Source organism: Meleagris gallopavo, chromosome 2 (genome assembly GCF_905368555.1).
Source record: "Meleagris gallopavo chromosome 2, MGAL_WU_HG_1.1, whole genome shotgun sequence".
Lineage (NCBI taxonomy): Eukaryota > Metazoa > Chordata > Aves > Galliformes > Phasianidae > Meleagris > Meleagris gallopavo.
Window position 1 is genome coordinate 87,309,750 of NC_139405.1, and position 19,315 is coordinate 87,329,064.

Sequence of the window (19,315 nt, forward strand, 5' to 3'; positions counted from 1 at the left end):
TCTAGTTGTAGCAGTATTTTTTTTTTATTGAAAAAGTTACAGGATGCTGAGGCAACTCACACAAGGTTTCCTGACAAAGCAGCAGCTGCTAGTTTCACAACTGTCTTACCATGTGCCTCAGAATGCAAAGACCTATAGAAGAACCAAGTTAATAGCAAAACTATCTTGTACCTAGTGACTGCAGTCAGCCTCCAATCATGTGGAAGCCATGCCATGAAGGCAAAAATCAGACTTAAATTCCTGCAAATAAACTGTTTTAAGTGAAGCAACTAGGAATTCTCATTCCTAAAAGCAAGTCCGTTCATAGATCAGTCCCAAACTGCAGTAGCCTGCAGCTCATGAGAGGACAGCTATTTAAGACCCCATATCTTTTCACTCTGAACACAAAGGACCCATTCCTCAAGGTCTTGAGTTAGGGCTCTTCACAGCAGAGTCAGAGTAGCAGATCAGAGTATAAAACAACTTTTCTCCAGACTGCCCAGACTTACAGAAACTCTTAAACCAGTAAGATTCCAACAAGATGACCATAACATCAAGCTGACAAAGTTGTTGGCTTCTCTCCCATCTAATTTGTTCCCAAAATACTGACTACTGTACAAGGGCTTAGCACCTTTAGAGTCTTACACAATGAGAATATATATATATATTTTTTTTGTTTGTTTAATTCTTATACCAATAACATCCCAACAGCTGAATGGTGAACAGCTTTTCATTAACTCACTGCTGCAGTCTATCCTATTTGCCCCAGAAGTATATACAGCCTCCTTTAAAAAAAAAAAAAAAAAAAGAAAGAAATTCAAACTTAAGACATTCTTCTACCTCTCCTTTAAAGCTCACTGGAAAAAAAAAAAAAAACAAAACACAATTTTCTGTCCTAAGTAATGAAATATATTAAGTTTCCCTTTCTCAAATGCTTGTGCTAACTAACCTTGGCAAAATATATCCATGGCTTGAGTGCTTCCATCAAGAGCTTATTCAGATTTATACAAAACAGATAAAAACCTATAGAAGTCCATATGAACTGATTTGTTACCAAACACTGACCTTATTTCAGTTCAGTCTTCCTCATTCATGAATAAGGAAGTGGCAATATGAAAGGAGTCCACAGCTTCTTTTTTATTGCAAATCATTTGCTCCTGCAGCATACAACTATTTTTTCAAAGGTAAATTGGGAAGTTAACATTATTTTTACTTCCATTAACTGTAGCACAATATACAAACATTCCCATAAGCTTTCCATACACATCCTCATTTTATCGCCGTGCAGCTCTACATTTCAATGCCTTTAAAGTTTTCTTCATGATTGGTGCAATTTCTTCAATAACAAGAAAACAAGAGAGACCAGTCAGGATTACAGCATAATACAAGTAATTTATGTGATAGTAGCATAATATTAAGCATATATTAATAGTCAGCAAGTTAAAGCAATTACTCTGATAATCTCTCCACTTACTTTTAATAGGCTTCTTTCCATCTTGAGTCATTCCATTTGAGCTAGAGCTTCCACTGCTGCCAGTAGAGTTCAGATTTGATGAATTATTGTTTCCATCTCTGCTTTCTGGAGACCTTTTTCTTTTAAAGCCAGAAAATAATTAAAAAAAAAAATAGATTTTTCAATTAAGCTACTAGTGGCTTTGTCTCATCTGGAGAAAAATGCTGGCAGTGTTTTAACAAGTTTGCTTCATCATCAGTAGTGTGATATATATACCACAGTTGTGAGATAACTCAGGTTAGAAGGAATCCAAAGTGGTCATCCAGCCCATTTTTGTCCTTGCATAGATTTTCTTAGTTAGATATGATGCCTCTTATTTACCCTTAAAATTAAATGATCAGACTACGATGGATCAAAATATTTAGCAACACCATGATGACTCATGATGGGTCTTACGGCCCACGTTCAATTCCTTCCTATTTGCCTTTCTGAACACAACTGAACTAGCTCTCTGCCAGGAAACGAGAGCAAAGTGACACAGTGAGTTTTCAGCTGTGTTTTGTTGTTGTTTTTAAGTTAGGAATGCCTAGAAAAAGGCACAGTAACCCTAACTGTTAGGTTAGATATATCAGTCAACAGGACAAGGCCTGAGGTAACCGCAGGAGGCATCTGCTCTGTGCAGGACAGTTAAACCAACCCAGCATTTAGCTGCCAGCATGATGTCAGCAATCCAGGCAGCCTTATATGCCTCAGAGTCAGTTATTAACGCCTGCTGCCAGTTAAACTACCACATGGCAAAATGCAAACATCCTGCTGGGGATCTGCATGTGTGCCTCATGGCCCTTTTAGCTCCTGCAAGTGAAGATTTCAGACGTACACAGTAAAAGATGGAAGATTTTCAGAGAACATGCTCAAAGAAGTGAAGTTAATACATCTTGCCTAAACAAACTCATGTTTCCTAAGAAGGTAAAGCAGCAACCCTACTTACAGCTTCTTTCACACAACAGCAGATCCTCCTAATTTATGATATGTGAGTATGTCATTCAGTTGCTGGAGCAGAAAGGACATTACTGTACCTGAAGCACCTAAACCAGAAGGCTAATCTGTCACAGATGCAACCTCCCACAGGTTGCTGAAAGCAGAAGCTGCACTCAAAGTGCTTTAACCTACTACATCATTGATGGCAGGCTATCTTCTCACTGGTAACAGGATTTGGAAAGAACCTTCCTAATTTAATCACCTAAAGGTACAGCTGTGAAAAGGTCATATTTGGTATAAAAGCTTGTTTTAATAATTTCATACATACAAGGGGGCTCTTGTTCCTGCCTCCTATCAGCACCATCTCAAACAATAAGGCGGACGGCTCAATAAATCAAGTTCCTGAAATTAGCAGATTTTGTTCTTATATACTTTCCCAGTGTTTTCTAGTTGGCTTTTTTTTTGTTGTTTGTTTTTGGGGTGTTTTTCTCTCCTGTACTAGGGGTCAGTTTGCTTATCTTGTTCAGAGTCTTAGGCACAGAAACAATTACTCAGCATGACTACAGGCCCTGCAGCATGAGGACAGAAGCTATATGAAAGCAACTCTGCTGACATTGTTATAGTAAGTTAGAGCAAGCCTTATCCTTGCAACAGCTGAAGTTTTATACTCCCCATTCCCAGCTGTCACTTTACACTCACATATTCAGCAGCCTGCATGACTGTCGGCAAATTCAGAGTAACCAAGAACAATCAGAACAGTTTTCACCCAGAAGTGATCATTTTGACAGAGCTAGTTGCAGAGCAGCTTTGTCAGCATGGGGACACCAGACATTATGGAGAAAAGGGAGGCTGCAATGCTCAGCCACAGGCACAGCAAAGTAAGGGACCACAGTGCAAGATTCACACTGCCTGAACACAGGTATGTTTTTCCTCTTGGACAAGAGCAGATAAAATGAAGAAAAATCTCTTCATATAGTTGAGAAGGGAGTTGAAGCTGGTGCCACAGCTGGTTTATCTCCCTATTGCAGGCATCTTCTTAGGTGTAAGAGGAAATCATTAAGCCAGCAGAAATGACAGGACAAACCCCACAGCTCTTCTTTAGCTGTAGAACTGCCATGAACTAAGTGGTCAGAAACAAACAAATATTTGAGGAATCCTAATTTCCTGTTCCTCCAGAGATTAGTGTTAGCTGCTGCTACTGGACAGTCTTTTCCAGAGCAAAAGCCTAGTCAAGTGTGTTAATGGTTGCTGAGATTCTCTCTGGTCAGCTCCATCACACGCCAGGACCTTATGCTAACAGGATAATATGCAAGACTACTAAGCAGGTTTACAAATACAAAACATCAGCACTGGGGATCTCCCTAGGATGTCAAGCAGCATTAATGTAACCTACAGAAAAACAGTGGCCACTGACTCTTCAGCTGGGAGGATGAATTCATCAGCAACGCACGGAGAAACGTGCAATGACAGTGCACACACAGCAGAGGAGCAGACCAGACTTAAAAGGCAAGTTATTTTCTAGCCACAAGCTGCTTAAGGAAGTGAAGTAAACAGAGAGCTATTTATAACTTCAAAAATATTTTGCCAGCAAGTTTTTGTACTGACATCTCCAATTAAAAGGGCAGTACAGAACACTTACTTCCACTTATCTGTGAGGTGGAGTTGGGTGACAGATCCTGCTGTTCCATGGATTCCCTGTTGTCGGCGAATGCTTCTGGGTGGCTTTGCTGCACTGGTCACATAAGCCATCTTTACTTGCCGGCCTAATGCAGAAGCAAGGAGCAGAGGAAATGTGACTTCCCCCCCCATTTTTTTTTTTTATTATTTTTTTTTAAGTTCAAAATTTAGTTAAGAATATGATTGTGAGCCAATTTCTAGAAGTCTAACCAGTAAACTCAGGCTTGTCTACAACGTGCTGCACATATTACACGTTAACATGCTGTATCAATGCATGTATTCATTTTGTGTGCAATTTCTATTAATATATAAACAGCATCTTTACTTGATGCCTTCTCCTAGATATACAGCATCAGTGATTAGAGCAAACATGTCACTAAGCCCCACATAGTAAGTCTCAAGAAGAACAAAAGAGAGTGAGCTTTGAGAACTGGAAAGCTGTCCACAGATATTACCTTTTGGTTTCTCAGACTGAGCTGAAAGAATGTTTTTTGTAAGCATCTTCAGCTTTTCTTCTCTCTCATTGAAGAGTCTCAAGTACATTTCCCGCCAACATTCATATTCCAGGAGGCTCTCATTTTTAAAATCCCTCTGGCAGTGTTTCTTCCACAGATGGTCAGACTCTTCTGTAAACGTCTTAGTTTGAACACAAGGTATTTTAAATCAAGATTTTTAAGGCAACATTTCTAAGCGTACCTGCTTAGCTGAGACTGTAGGCAAAGCCAGATCACCCACTGGAGTGCAGAACAAATCCCACCAGATGTGCTCTCTCTAGTGCCCTCACCACAGGGCATGACAGTGCCATAGAGAGATGCCACCTTCAGCTTAGACATCCCGTAGCTCCAGCAGGGCTCTGTGTTTGGGTTAATGAGCTGTGCTTTCAGACTACATTTGTGTTTCCAGCACAGGCTCAGGCCATACCAGCTCTCAACTTCAGACATGCAGAGAAGTGATCAACTTACACCACAAAGTGGTGCACACTTAGAACACCTATGTCCAAACACATCATGGAGCCAAAAGCTTAGCACTGTACATGAGAGACCTAGCACACACAAATTGGGAAGTACCTGCAATGACATTTCATATATGCTTTGCAATCTTTGCTGGTTTTAAGCCTGAAAACACTTGGTCCTACTGTGCCAAATGTTATTTCTTTGTTGCTGGCTTTTCCACCCTCCCTCTCTTATTTTCAGGAAATAAAAATGCTTTTATTACCCACAATGACTTTCATTTAGACATCAGTAATAATTCTCTCAAATGCTTTAAATCCTAATAGTTGAGAAAGAAAGAAGTATATCAGGGCATAAGAAAAAGAAAACAGCGTAAGCCATTGAAGAACCTCTATCAAAAGGGGTGCAGGGAAGGCAGACAGATGCCCAATCTCCTCTGTGATTCCCTGAATTTAACAAGGCAGAATTTACCGGATTACATTCCTCTACTCGAAACAACTGCTCTGGTGTGCAGCGTGTTAGCACAGGCTCGAGGATCTCAAAGGGAACACCTCCTACTTCATGCAGCACTACAACAGAGGACAGCACTTGGAATAGCTGGCATGTTTTCCTCAGTGTGTAACACCACTTACCAAGCAGTTTAAAAATAAAAATAAAATTGTAGCAAAAACAGAAGAACACAAGTTTTTAAGTCAGAGCATAAAAATACTTGATTTCAACAGACTCAAACTGTCTGGCAGCAATGTGTGAGGATGGAATAAGCATCCTGGAATAGTTGCTGCCCTGTTTTTACTGATAGGCATCACTCCCCTCTCTGCATACATAACAGAATGAACGACTTCTTGATCACTCATTTTAGTTTACATAAACAGACATTTTGAAGGGAAGTCAGGTGTTGTGGGTTTTTTTTGGCTTTATAGGACCCCGTATTTTAACTAACAATTGGATCTTTTTCTGAAGTTAAGCCTTCAAAACAAAGGTACATTTCAACATGATTACAAATCCAGTTTTCTAAGTGCCTTTTGGTCTGCTCTGTCATTATCTATAGGGAGGGACAATGTCCATCTTCTAGAAGGCCAGCCTGGGCACAGAGAAAGAAAATAAATCAGATACTCATTCAGCACAGCCTGCTACAGAGCTCTTAAAATACTCACAATCAATATTATTTTGAAGCACACGGATGCACAGCTCGTACAGTGTAAGCATCTTTGAAAGACAGACTGGTTTAGAGCCGGAGTAGACTTGCATCTTGGAGTTCAGTCTCCGTCCTGTGAATTGAACTATCTCACCGACTTGCTGGTGTGCTTCCACAACAGGCTCTAGGGGAGTCACCAAGAAAACATCAGCCAGGGTTTCTTTTACCTTCAGGCACATTACAAGGCTTTAACCATTCAGCTCTCAGAGAAATGGCTATTAGTACACACAAATATTCGTGTTTCAAAAAAAAAAAAATAGTAATAATGTACCTGTTATAGTTTGGAGCCCTCATGACAGCAACTAACATCTAACAGCAAGACAGCAACTATACTGAAAGTGTAATCAAAGTGTAATTTGGGCTGCACAAACTCACATTAGGCTCACATTACTTAGCTCAGGTCTATGTGCATCAACTTTTGCCCAGCCTCAGCCTCCCCCTTCCAATCTGGATGCTTAGAATTACACGAGCTGTACTGACATCTGGGTTACTTCAAGCCACTAGTGCATCACATTCTATTGATCCTGGCAAGCCAGAAGGTGCAACAGCAATGATACTTCAAGACCACGGGGATGTGAAATCACTGAAACCTCACAGGAGCTACGAGGGGAAACCACTGGCACTTTGTGTCACCTACAAGTAAGGATGCAGCCAGCTCCTCTGCTGAAGACAGAACTAGTGTTTCCCTAAGACAATTCCTACTAGGGCTATACCCCCGTGATAAGGCATAGATAGACTGGAGCAAAGATAAATGGAGGCTATAGAACGACTACCTGACCTACATCTCCTCTACCTCCATGCTAATCTTTTACAGCATTTCTTCATTTAGAAAGCTGTAAGAGGGAAGCCATTATATCTCCCTTCAGATTCAAAACAAGTTCCGCAGAAAAGTAATTGAAAGAAAGGTGGTTTCTCACCACAGAAAGACGAGCTAATACAGCTTATTAGAAAGGAGATGAAGACAACCCTAGATAGAGATGTAAAAACATGTGCTGTTTCAGATTTCTCAGCATTGCGTACTACTTACCTTTAAAGTCAGCAGCATATGGGGGAGAAGAGATTAAGATGCCTGGCAGAAATTTAGGCAGTGGAGTATTAAGAAGATCTTGGAGGGATGCCACCTTGGCCTGTGCACAGTCAAGAAAACATTGCTTCGTTGTTACAATTTGGGTTTACCAAGGCTTAAAATAAACTACAGAAAAAGATTAAGTGAGACCAAAAATTACCTACAGTAACTGATACTACTGCTTCACTGCACTAAAATTTACTCACTGCATTGCTTTTCAGCATATTCTTCCATACTCTACCACAATACTACATCACTGAAGGAACTTAGTGGGATATCTGGAGACAGTGCATAATCAGCAATTAAAGAAAGGAACAGATGTGTTCAGCTAACAGGCTTACAGATGAGTTGCTACTGAGGTTACAGGCATGCAGTGAACGAGGCAAAACTGCAAGATGACAAAAACAGAGTTAGATGTTTAAAGGCAAGCTAAATGCCATGCTAGAGAAAAAAGCAAGAAACAGCTTTAGAGCTGGTTCTCCCTAGCCTCCAATACTGTGCTTGATCAGCCACATAATCTGAAGTCCTCCTGGACATACCCCTTAAAAAGTGATTTAAAAGCTCAGGAATCTGGTAAGTGCCTGCCTCCACCAACATCCACCATTTTGGACAATCCCTAAATCAGGTCTTGGATATCTTCTGGTTGTAAGCCAGGAACTCAGAACCCAGAACCTGCATCTTCCCAAACTTTATTGCAGCTATCTTTAATAACTTTTCACAACAAAAGCAAGATTCTTTGCTCAACTTTCCCTCAATTCTCAAGCTTATGCTGGAGTATCATGCACAAGCCCCCTATATTAATACTTCTCCATTGGCATAGATGTCACATTTGTACTGCAGATCCTTCATAAAATAAGCAGCCCCCAGAGCTTTCACTCACAATCAAGATAAGAGATCCAAGAGACCTCTAATTCCCTCTGCACAATCAGCTTCTTATAAGACCTAAATCATAAAGCATGTTTACTTGGTTTACTTTAATGCATTAGAAGTCTGTTTATTCCCAATGCAGATCTAACTAATAAAGAGCTGCTGCTTCTTACAGAACAGCTGTGTCATGCACAAACATCTGCTGCAACCATAAACTAAGCCAGTCAAGAATGAAGCTGTGGGTGAAAAGCAGACTAGCAGATATTGATCAAAGACCACTGCCAGATAGGAAATAGCTGAAAAATGAGACAAATTGATTAAAACTGTCAGTACACAACAAATCTTTTCTGCCCAAATTATCCATAAATATTGGCCAATACAACGCAATTTATGTCAAAACCACACAATCTGTTCTTGAAATAAACACAGCTGAATTTCACTGAAAGTAAGAGGCTGGAACACTTATTTGTCTGCAGTTGGTCTGCTTTCATCTCAATTGCACAGTGGTTTACCTTTTTGCTGGGAGTTCCTGATTGATCATCTTCAGCGTTTTGTACTTTTTTTCCTCCCTCATTTGCACGAGAAAACGTTGCAGTCTTTTGTGGTAATGAGCTGCTCTTCTGTTCACTGCACTTCTCTGGACGTTCACTTGTAGAACAAGCTTTCCTCTTTCTCTTTTTTGTAACCTGATCGTAATTCAGGTAAGATTCAAAAGACATAGTAGGGGGCTCAAATTCCTCATCACCAGATAATTCGCCTTTGCTTCTCACAGCAAGTTCTTCTTTCAATTTTGTCACAATCTTAGGATCTCTCTGTTTGGAAGCATGCTTAGGCTTCTCCTTCTTTGGGAAGGAGTCTTTACCAGCTCTACAGGAACGCTGCTTTTCTGGAGCTTTCTTGTTGTCCTCGGAGGCTCTCTTTTTACAGTCGCTTTCTTTACCTTGAGGACTTGTCTCCAGGGAAGTATGTTTAGAACCTCTGCCATGACATGTTCTTCTGTTATCACGGTCTTTTTGAGACTCAGGGTCTCTATTTTGGTGCTTTTTTTCAATACAGTTACGCTGCTTGTTCAACTTTCTAGATACGGACGAGCTATTGGAACTTTGGGAGGCTGGTACAGATGTTTTGGACTTCTCTGAAGGCTTCCCTTCCTTGGAAACTGAAGATTTTATCTCATCTTTTTCAATGTTTTGTTTTCTTTCTCTGTGACCACTGCAACACGAAAGGAATCATACCCCATGCTACAGCAGATGTTAAATCCTTGAAGAAACAGCCTTTTGTTTTATTAGAGTAAATAAAAAGCATTAAATCAGATCACATGGCATAATTCTTACAGGACTTGAAGTTTGAGTGCTGACTGGCTAATGGATCAAACCAGTCACTGGTTTGCTTTCTAGTTATTCTGCAAAAGTAACATTCATTTCTGTCATTCAGTTTATGGATTTGTCACAATGTATATTTGTCATTCCAAATACTTTTCTAAGATTTCCAAATTCTATTGTATTAAATTACACTGCAGTATAATTAACCCTTCCAAAAAAAAAAAAAGAAAAGAAAAGAAAAAGCAAGTTCACACCTACCTTTTGTCTTCTGGAGGAATGAGCTTTTTCCATTTCTTTACCAGGGATTTAGCTACATTTCCAGCAGTGGCATGTTTCCTAAAACTGTTAACTGTTTTGCCTATGCCAGTTTCCTGTTGGAGAAAAGTACAAGAAAGATGAGTGAAACCAATCACAGAGAGCATCCCAAGTAAAACCACCTCTAAAACTGTTACAAACCATACTAGCATGGAAGTCTGAGTAGTCTTATGGCAGCTAAATAAGCACACGCGTTGCACTACAAGCAGAAGTGAAAGCAAGGGATATAATTATAACCAAACATGGGGAACAACAAACAGCCTTAGTTCATAAAGCCACTTTTCTCCATTAAACTTATGTATATCAGAAATTTCACTTGGTCTGAACACTTAGGCCCACAAAATGGATACTGCTAAAGTAAACTAATTTAATCAATTCAGGTTTTCTTTAGGCTTATATATGTACAGTGTAGCATATTAGAGAGCACATATGAGCACTGTATTGTAATCTTAAAAAAATCTCAGTGAGGAGTATTACAAGGCAAAGGTGTCAGATAAGCAGAGTTCATATGAGTAAACTCAGTCACAGCCACAGAATAAACCCTTGATATTTAAGATCCATCATGTTCACTGTTCTACACTTCAATTATTTTCACGTTGTTGAGTCTTCAAATCTTGCTCTGCTGAGTTCTGTGTTGTCTGAACAGAACTATCCTGCAAACTTTTTGAGTATACAGTCACCATGGGTGAATTTTTCAATCCTGTGCTATCTGATTCACAAGCTCTCACTTTTAAGATGCATGCAAACTCTGGAATTTAAGTCAACAGCAATCTATTTACTGCTCTTGCTTACTAGTTAAGGATGTTCCCATAAGTTGTGAAGGATGTTCATCTCTCTTCCACTGCTCAGGAAGCTAGCTGGGCATCGGTTGGGGGTGGTGAGCAATTGCTTCTGCATTACTTGTTACATACACATTTTTATTTAGGCAAAGGCATTTACCTGCCTACAGACAGATGGCTTCTGCTAGGATACAGCAATTTTTTGGTATTTATTTTGGAAAATGAAGTAATCTTCATGTGAATTGTAATTAACTGTTTAAAATGACAAAGGGCTTCCATAGGCAATTTATGGAAATAAAAAGCCATGGCTTTTTACACACACACACACACACACACACACACACACACACACACACACACATGGCTTTTTATTTATATATACTCATAACTATTATCCTTTTCCTTTTCTCTGTTTTCATAAATTGTTTCATCTCAACCTACTAGTCCCATCCCTCTGGGAAGAAGGGGAAGAAATGAATGAACACCTGTGTGGTGCTTAGCCATCTGCCAGGTCAAACCACAGCACCATGCCAGTGCAGCATTTACATCCCTAGAAGAGCTTTAAGAAAAAAAAAATACATAGGATCTTCAATTGTTTAATAACTCTTTCCTCTATCTCTCTTGAAGGCTTCCATCACAGTCTGTCACATTGGAGCATGCAAGCAATTGCCTATGGAAGCTCTCTGTCATTTTAAATAGTTAATTACAATTCACATGAAGATTACTTCATTTTCCAAAATAAATACCAAAAAATTGCTGTATCCTAGCAGAAGCCATCTGTCTTTAGGCAGGTAAATGCCTTTGCCTAAATTAGCTGGCCAAATAATTACCATATTTTTCTCTCATTCTGCACTGAGCTCTCTCTCAACACACATTTTTCTTCTTTCCAAAATACAGACACATTGCCAAAGGAAACAGGAGCTTCCTAAACCAGTGTGAGAATTTCCAGTGCAAAACCTGACAGGATGTGGCTTGGGTAAGGACACAAAGGAGTCCCAAGTATTACTATAACTTGGGACACCTACTCTTTAAATGCAAGATGCTAACCCAGGGCTGCTAGTTAGAGAACGCATTTAGACAACTGACCTAATCAATCACCCACAATTGTTTCATCTTAAGCACTGATCTGAAAGCAATTGTAAAGCGAAAGGAAACCATCCTTAAATAGCAAAGCTTTCTCTGGACATTCAGATCTGCTCAATACTAACACTGTTGCTTCGATGCATTTGTCAAGTTGCACGGTTTCTGGAGAAGGCTCCAAAGCTTGTTATACAGAGTTCTAAGTGAACAATGGCTAAGAGTAGAATTACAAGATGTAACAGTGCTCACTGCTTCTGGGACAGCAGATCCCTGAATTTTGAACTCTTCCATAGTCATTCACTGTGTAAGGTTATTATTAGTCACTTACTGTGAGAATATCCAGCGATATATCCAAATCCTGTAGTAGCTCAAGTACTCTTAGAATCTGGAAGGAAATTTTCAAATTTTATTATATTTAGACATATGACTGTAAATCCTATCCTGCTTTTCTCATCCCCATTGCCGTGTTTAAACAATAAAGCTTGAGTAACATCCAGTAAATCCAGGAAAATGTGAGCTTGTATGTGTAGTATAGGAGTGCAATATAAGAAGTCTGAGCTGTAAACCAGCGTTGCTCTGCTATACCCCAAACTGCAGTAACACCAGAAAATCCAGTAAGTATGTACTTAATACTACAGAGATTACATTAGAGATCAATAATACAGCAGCACATGCTACATACACGACCCACTCCTGTTATGTCAGTGACCCTGCTCTAGCACAGAGTTCATTCAAAGGCTGCGCTGTGGAGAAACAGGACCTTGCAGAAAGCAGGGAGCCTCCACTCTCCTTCACCATTCAAGGCAAAGAGAAAACAAGCCCAAAGGCGTTCAGTGTGAAAAACAACAGGTTTTGAATCCTTAACTGCTGTTTGTATGCTAATAAGACCAAATCAAGCTACAAAAGCTGTTGTTTCACACCAGCAGAGCACGTATGTTTGATTAAATGCTGCTGTTGTGTGTTTGCTTCTTTTTTTTAATAAGTAGGAACGTATTTTTCAAATACACACTAAATAGCCCATTTTCTTTTGAGAGGGTTTTTTTAAAAAAAAAGAAATACAGAAGTTCCATTTGTAAACAGAGTATGAATTTCTTTGACGATGGGTGAGCAGCACATCTAAGTCTTGTGTTTGAATACACACAATTTTCCTTATCCTTCACAAACACCTACGAAGCTGTGTTATGCAATGACAAAATTAATGTGTAACTGAAATTACAGGATGTTGTAGGGCTCCAGCAAAGCCTGGAACACTTATCTGGGTTTTCAGATCATTACCACTTCTAAATGCAATGGCAGGAGCCTGCTGGAATGCAAAGATAATAATCCAAAAGCTTTTTTAACTTCAGTAATAGCAATGATGGTTTAAGTAACAAATGCCAGAATAACTGCCATTTAGCATACTAGATATTGCTTCTGAACAATAACAGGAGGCAAAAGGTATTAAAAAAAAAAAAAAGCGAGCAGCACTGTTTAAGAATAACTTACAAACTACATTACGGGGTTGTTTTTCTCTACAAAGATTCCCTGTTCATTGCAGGGGAGTTGGACTCGATGGCCTTCAGAGGTTCCTTCCAACTCGAAGGATTCTATGAAAAACCTCACTATTCCTGAAGTACGCTGGAAGTGGAGTATCACTGAACTTCATCGTGCAGAGGTTCTATCAGCATATCTGACATGCAGTGCTTCCTCTCACACATCTGTGCTACAGTACAGTTACTGAAATCTGAAGAACTTCAAGAGAAACGTTGCACAGCCTAGCAAGAAATTAAAACCAGTTTTCCATCTCAGGAGAATGGCTCATCCTCCTCAGGATGTTACAAGCTTGATGGTTACCTTTTCCTGGACTCTTCACAGATCCAGCCCACGAGCTGAAGACTTATCCTAAAAAAACCCCACCAGGAAAAAGTAGATGCTGCAAAGATGCTTACAAAGCTCAGTAAAAAAAATAATAATAATAATTTGCTCACAATGCTAATCACAAGCATTAAAAACTAAGTTATCAGTGTCAATTTTAGCTAATTTTGGTTCATTATTAAAATTATATTCATTCAATTTATTTTGCAATCAGAAGGAAGTAACCCATTGCTGAGCAGGTACATTTCGCTCTGTAGGCGGACTAGATAATCAAGCAGTACAAATCGCTGGGAATAAATCCCACAGAAACAATCCTACACACCACAATGCTAAAAGATGTTGTCATCAAGCTACAGAGACAATGGGGATTTGGAGAATTTTCTCTCGAGGGGTTAATTTATAGAGCTGAGTTCATTTCAGAAGAATCTCTGAAACAGATTCAGGAAGCAAGCAATTACTACTCATACAAATTCAGAATAGGCTGTGTTATAGAAGTACCCAGATGACAAGCATGTCTGAAAACAGTCAGCATGTCTTAATGAAAGACAAAACTTCCAATGTTTTCTAAGACAAAGTCCACACTGCTCATTTTGCTTTCCTGAGATGTATATGACGTTTGCAAACGTAAGATAAAACACAAGTTTCATTAAGAAGAAAACACAAAGCAATTACCAAATGCTAAAAATCCCTAGAAGAGAAGCACTGATCTCTTGAGAGCAGGGCACAGCTCAGTCTGCAGCAAGACCTGCAGCCCCGCACCTGAGGGACTGCTGAAGGAGAGAGCTCTGCCTGCCTGCGTTCACACTGTGAATGGACAGAAGCACAGCCTCACAGACAAACGGACAGCCAGCACACACATGCTGTCTGAAACAGAAGTCTAGATGCCAACAGAGCAAGCTGTGATGAAGGAGATGAGGCATACAGAAGCAGAGGGCAAAGGCAAGAAGCATGTGATCAGTTTTCCAGAGTGAAAATTGAAAGCAGAGCAATGATAAGAACAGGGCCAGGTACACCAGGCATGTCTGCTCCCTGCACAGAGCCCTGCAGACCTCCTGCACAGAGCCCTGGCATCACGTCCCTTCTGGCTGAGCCAGACCCTCAGAAGGATGGGGCCCACCTACAAGTCCCCAGGCCATCAGGCCAAGGGACTGGCTCATTTCATTTCACCACAGCAACTTCTCTTTCCCTCTCTCCTCTTCCTCACGCCTTCAAAGGGTTCCTTATGATTGTTTAGCCTGCTCTTTTCACTAACAGAGACCATCACATTTCAGCAAGTTGTGAATCTACATCAAGAACCACCTGAAAGAACGCTGCCCAGAGAGGCCTTTGGATGCTCCCTCTCTGGAGGCACTCAAGGCCAGGCTGAATGGGGCTTTGAGCAACCTGGTCTAGAAGGAGGTGTCCCTGCCTATAGCACAGGGGTTGGAACTAGATGATCTTAAACCAATTCTGATTCTACGATTAAAGACAGCAGGTTAGAAAACCCAGTGCATTCCCAAATGAGGCACTTGTATGATATGCTCAGTTGTCCTCACTAAATAAACCTGTTTCCAAATAAATAAAAAGTATAGCTTTGCTTTCAACTTTGACTCATTATCTTTTTGCTAACTAACAGAGCATAAGATTACCTTTTCCACAGTTTTAGGGCCAAACAGATTGAGTTCTTGAGCTTCAGAAGCTGTGCTAGCCATAACTACAACCATTCTGCTGCCACTGAAATCTTTTCAGCTTGACGCTTTTTTTTTTTTTAATAACAGCCCCCAGAGCACGATATAATATTCCTGTAATTGCCCCTCCAAAACTATATGACAGTAGTAACAACCCAAACTAACTAACAAATGCTAACTACCCAAAGATAGCATTTATTCCATAAGCCACTGCATTGTACTGCAATTTCATGCTCAAGCGGTAACACATCAGAGCTCCAAATCATTTTCTGAGTCAGTGCTTTCCAAAATACAGTCTCCTATCTGGAATGACCTATATCCATTGCTTCCAGCTGTGACTTTCCACTGAGCCATGTTAAAATGCATGCTGCTCAAATGAGCACAGCCTCGCACACGATCAAGGCTGCCCAGATTCTTCGTTATTTGATGCAAAGTTACTTTAGTACTTGTAACATTTTAATGCAATGCTTGCTGTCTTCTAAATTAAGAAAGATTTGAGTAAGATCCAGTCAAGAAGAGATGCGTAATCACTTCCCCCCCAGAAAACATTTTGTTCTGATGAGGGCTGTCACTTATTTTTGCTGAGTGCAATTTCAGTCCATTTTATGTATTGCATCAGGTATGTAACTCTGCTACAGTAACCAACATCATAGCAGCAAGTCAAATGTTCTAAGAGATTTTAAGCATATTTATGACAGGTACTATCAGCTGAATACAAAATGAATTTGGTGGTACATATCTACACGAAATCTCATCGAGTGGCACTGATCATAGCACCAAGCTTTAATTCTACACCAGTTGCACCTTACATGCAACATTTCACAGCTGCTCATTAAAATGCTTCACAGTCTTCAGTGGGACAGATGCTTTTGTTTACTGATAGAAAAAACAGCACAAAGCAACAGTTTTGTTTTTGGTTTCTTTTTCCAGACCCGATGAACTTCTCTACTTTCTTAAGGATCATTCAATACCTTAATCACCAGTTCTGCTCATTTTTTGGTCAGTTCTTTCTCTCCAGAGTAGCCATTAAACCTGACATACTGCAAAGCTTTTAAGATGAACAACTGATGTTCTGAATCTTCCCTGGTTCCTGTCACATCCAAGTATTTGGTAGCTAGTAAGAACAGTGACAAGATTAGACAAAGAAGCATGGAAAAGAAATATTCAGCAACACCAACACCTACCTGCGATACTGATTTATTATTGTTTCTGTACTTATTTAAAACATTCCTCTTTACCTTTAAATATGCCACAAATGTTTTCTTACTAGACTAACCTTTTATTACTAGCACAGTTCATGCCTGCCAATTTCCAGTTATCAGTTTCTCCCTTCCCTCCTCCTTATTCCTTGCTACCTATAGCTATTTCTATCTCACCAGACACAGCTCTACCAGGGCCTGCAGAAGTGCTACAGCACCACCATTAGACCCAGCTGACACAGCACTTGCTTTCAGCTCATCTGAGGTAAAAACTAAGCATCTCCTCACTTACAGAGCCAAATCCACCTCACCAGGGCCAACCACATTTTTGTCTCTTAAGCTGTCTGTTTTGAAAGCCCTTAAGAAGTTACTCCTGGAATCGTTTCTCTCTTCTTCATCTTCTGTTCAGAACAGCGTACGAACACTAAACTTAAGTTTAGATGTAAGGAAAACATTCTTTTACAGTGAGGCTCTGGAACAGGTCACCTCATCTTGTGGCTGATGCCCCATCCCTGGAGACATTCAAGGTGAGGCCCTGGGCAACCGGATCTAACTGTGGTGTCCCTATTCATCACAGGGGAATAGATGGCCCTCAGAGGCACCTTTCAACGCTAAGGATTCTATCAATTATAAGCAAATTGTAAAGACTAAAATCTGATCATTTCTGCAGCACAAGAACTGCAAGGTGAAACACCTGAAGTACCTCCTGCACACAGGTATTTCATTTGGACAGAAAAAGCTTATAGAATCAGCATTAGGAAGACAAACCATTACTGGCTAAGCAAAACAATATTTTTCAACATGTATAAACACACACAGTAGATTTGAACATAGTAATGAAGATTTTTTAAGTTTACTACCCACCAAGGACAACGCAAATTAAGCGCTCTTTGCTTCCAAGTACTTTCACAAGCTTGCATTAACTTCCAACACCCTGCAAACCAACCAACCCACCACGAAAGCGTGCTTTTTATTTTCAGCTAGAATTCAGCCCTTCAAGAAGTTCTGGTTTGGCTGCTTATCTTTACAGTCCCTTTTGAATACACTATCTTTTGTCAAACAACATTCACTAGGAAACTGCCTGCCAGATTCCTGCATCACTCCCACAGGGTGTGCCTTCCCTCCTTCTCCCCTCTCCGTGCCTCAAAACCTGAGGAGGGCCCATCTTACATGGCCCTGAGCCACTCTGAACGGATGCTTTTTTAGTGCAGGCACTCCTTATCTGCTTCCTGCAGCTACAGAGCAGCCCTGTTCTCCTACAGACAGCTTAATTCCTCCCAGGTAGGAGAGCAGCCCTATTCTCCCCGTACCAGGGACGTATCAGATCCCACACTGCGCACCATCGGAGCGCACCAGGAACGCCTCTCTCACTGCGAGAAGCCCTTACGAACACAGCACCGAGCACCGCCGCAGCTCAGCTCAGCTCAGCATCTCCAGCCAAGGCAGGACTTGACAGCACCGCTGCCACACAGCGTGCTTCAGGCACGGCAGCGCTATACCTAGGTACTCGGCCTTTCTCCTTGACGCCGCCCTAACAAGCTCTAACAGGCCCAGCAGCCTCCACTCAGCTACCTCCGCAGGGTCCTCCGCGCGGCTCAGGCGCGACTTCAGCGCCCGCACGCTGCTCCGCACCGCGCTCCGCCCCTCCGCCATCGCCGCGGCACAGAGCCCCGCCCCTCCGCCGCTCGCCCCACTTGTAGCCCAAGGGCGGTGCCTCCCCGCCCCGGCCTCGCCCTCCCGTCCCGAGGCGGGGTCGCAGTGCGCTCCCCGGCCCGCAGGGGGAGCGCCCGGCCGCTCCGAAGCTGCCTCCGGGCTCCTTGCCCGCCGGATTTTCTGCTGGGCCCGGGGATTGCTTGGCGATGCGATGCGATGCGATGCGGTGGGATGGATTCTCCATGAGACCCCGCAGAGAGAGATCTCGTCACACTGGAAGGCTTGCAGCCACTCACCACATGGAGTTTAACAGGAGTGAATGCTGGATTCTGTGCCTGGGACAGAGCAACCCCAGATATTCATACAGACTGGGAGCAGAGAGGCTGGAGAGCAGCCCCATGGAAAGGGATCTGGGGTTTTGGTTGCTGATGAGTTGGACAAAGCCAGCAGTGTGTCCTGGCAGCCCACAGGGCCAACGCACCCTGCAGTGCTCCAGGCCCAGCCCTGCCTCTGGGAGAGGGGAGGGATTGGGCTCTGCTCAGTGCTGTGCGGCCTCACTGTCTTATCGTCATGATCTAAATATGGGCTTTGGAGATGCATAATGCTTGCTGACTATACGCAAAGGGTTCCGAGCCAACAAACCAATCAGGATCTAAAGCTGAGCCATAATTTTGCTAATGTTTTTAGTGGAACAGGGCAGATCTCCACATAGCATGGCTGTGATGCTAGCATTCCGCCAACAAATCAGAACACGCTAACTTTAAAGAGAAGGTTTTACATTTACCAGAAAGCATGCAGCAATGGTGCTGCATGGATTAGAAAAGATTGTCTTGAGGATTGCCTAGAAGCTTCTTCCTTATTGCCAGTTCTGGTTCATGTCTGTGCAGATAACAGCAATTATTCTGGTTTACTGTTCTACGAACAAATCTCTTGAAATTTTTGGGTTTTTTTCCCCTAAAGAATGTTAAAACCTTAATACAGGACCTGCTGCATGGATTGATGGCATTGCCCTTAGCCGCTCACACCCAATTATGGAGAAAATTAAGTATTTTTTTCCCCCAACATTCACTCGTAGCTAAAAGGATATATCTTTACAAACTTAACATTACTGCCAAAATGTACCATCCTGTCTCTTAAAAGGCCATAATTCATAACTAGGTTGCTAGGATTTACATTTTCTGTGGAACATTATAAAAATATTTGTATAGTAATTAATTTCTATCCCATCAGAAAGGAAATAATGAGAAAGACAAGATTATTTTCAAGATATCGAGGAAATAA

At 41.3% G+C, this 19,315-nt stretch overlaps 1 protein-coding gene across 1 annotated transcript; it reads right to left on the reverse strand.

Annotated features, from left to right (window-relative positions):
* Positions 1-1,092: 1,092 nt before the first annotated feature.
* LOC104909960 (elongin-A-like) lies at positions 1,093-18,241 on the reverse strand. The gene is made up of 11 exons (XM_031552247.2): positions 17,954-18,241; positions 11,990-12,046; positions 9,746-9,858; positions 8,678-9,377; positions 7,260-7,359; positions 6,192-6,356; positions 5,509-5,606; positions 4,543-4,723; positions 4,050-4,173; positions 1,454-1,572; positions 1,093-1,315 (listed from the first exon to the last, which is right to left on the reverse strand). Exons 1-11 carry the CDS (start codon positions 18,032-18,034, stop codon positions 1,254-1,256), a joined length of 1,800 nt encoding a protein of 599 aa, XP_031408107.2. The 5' UTR covers positions 18,035-18,241; the 3' UTR covers positions 1,093-1,253.
* Positions 18,242-19,315: the final 1,074 nt, after the last annotated feature.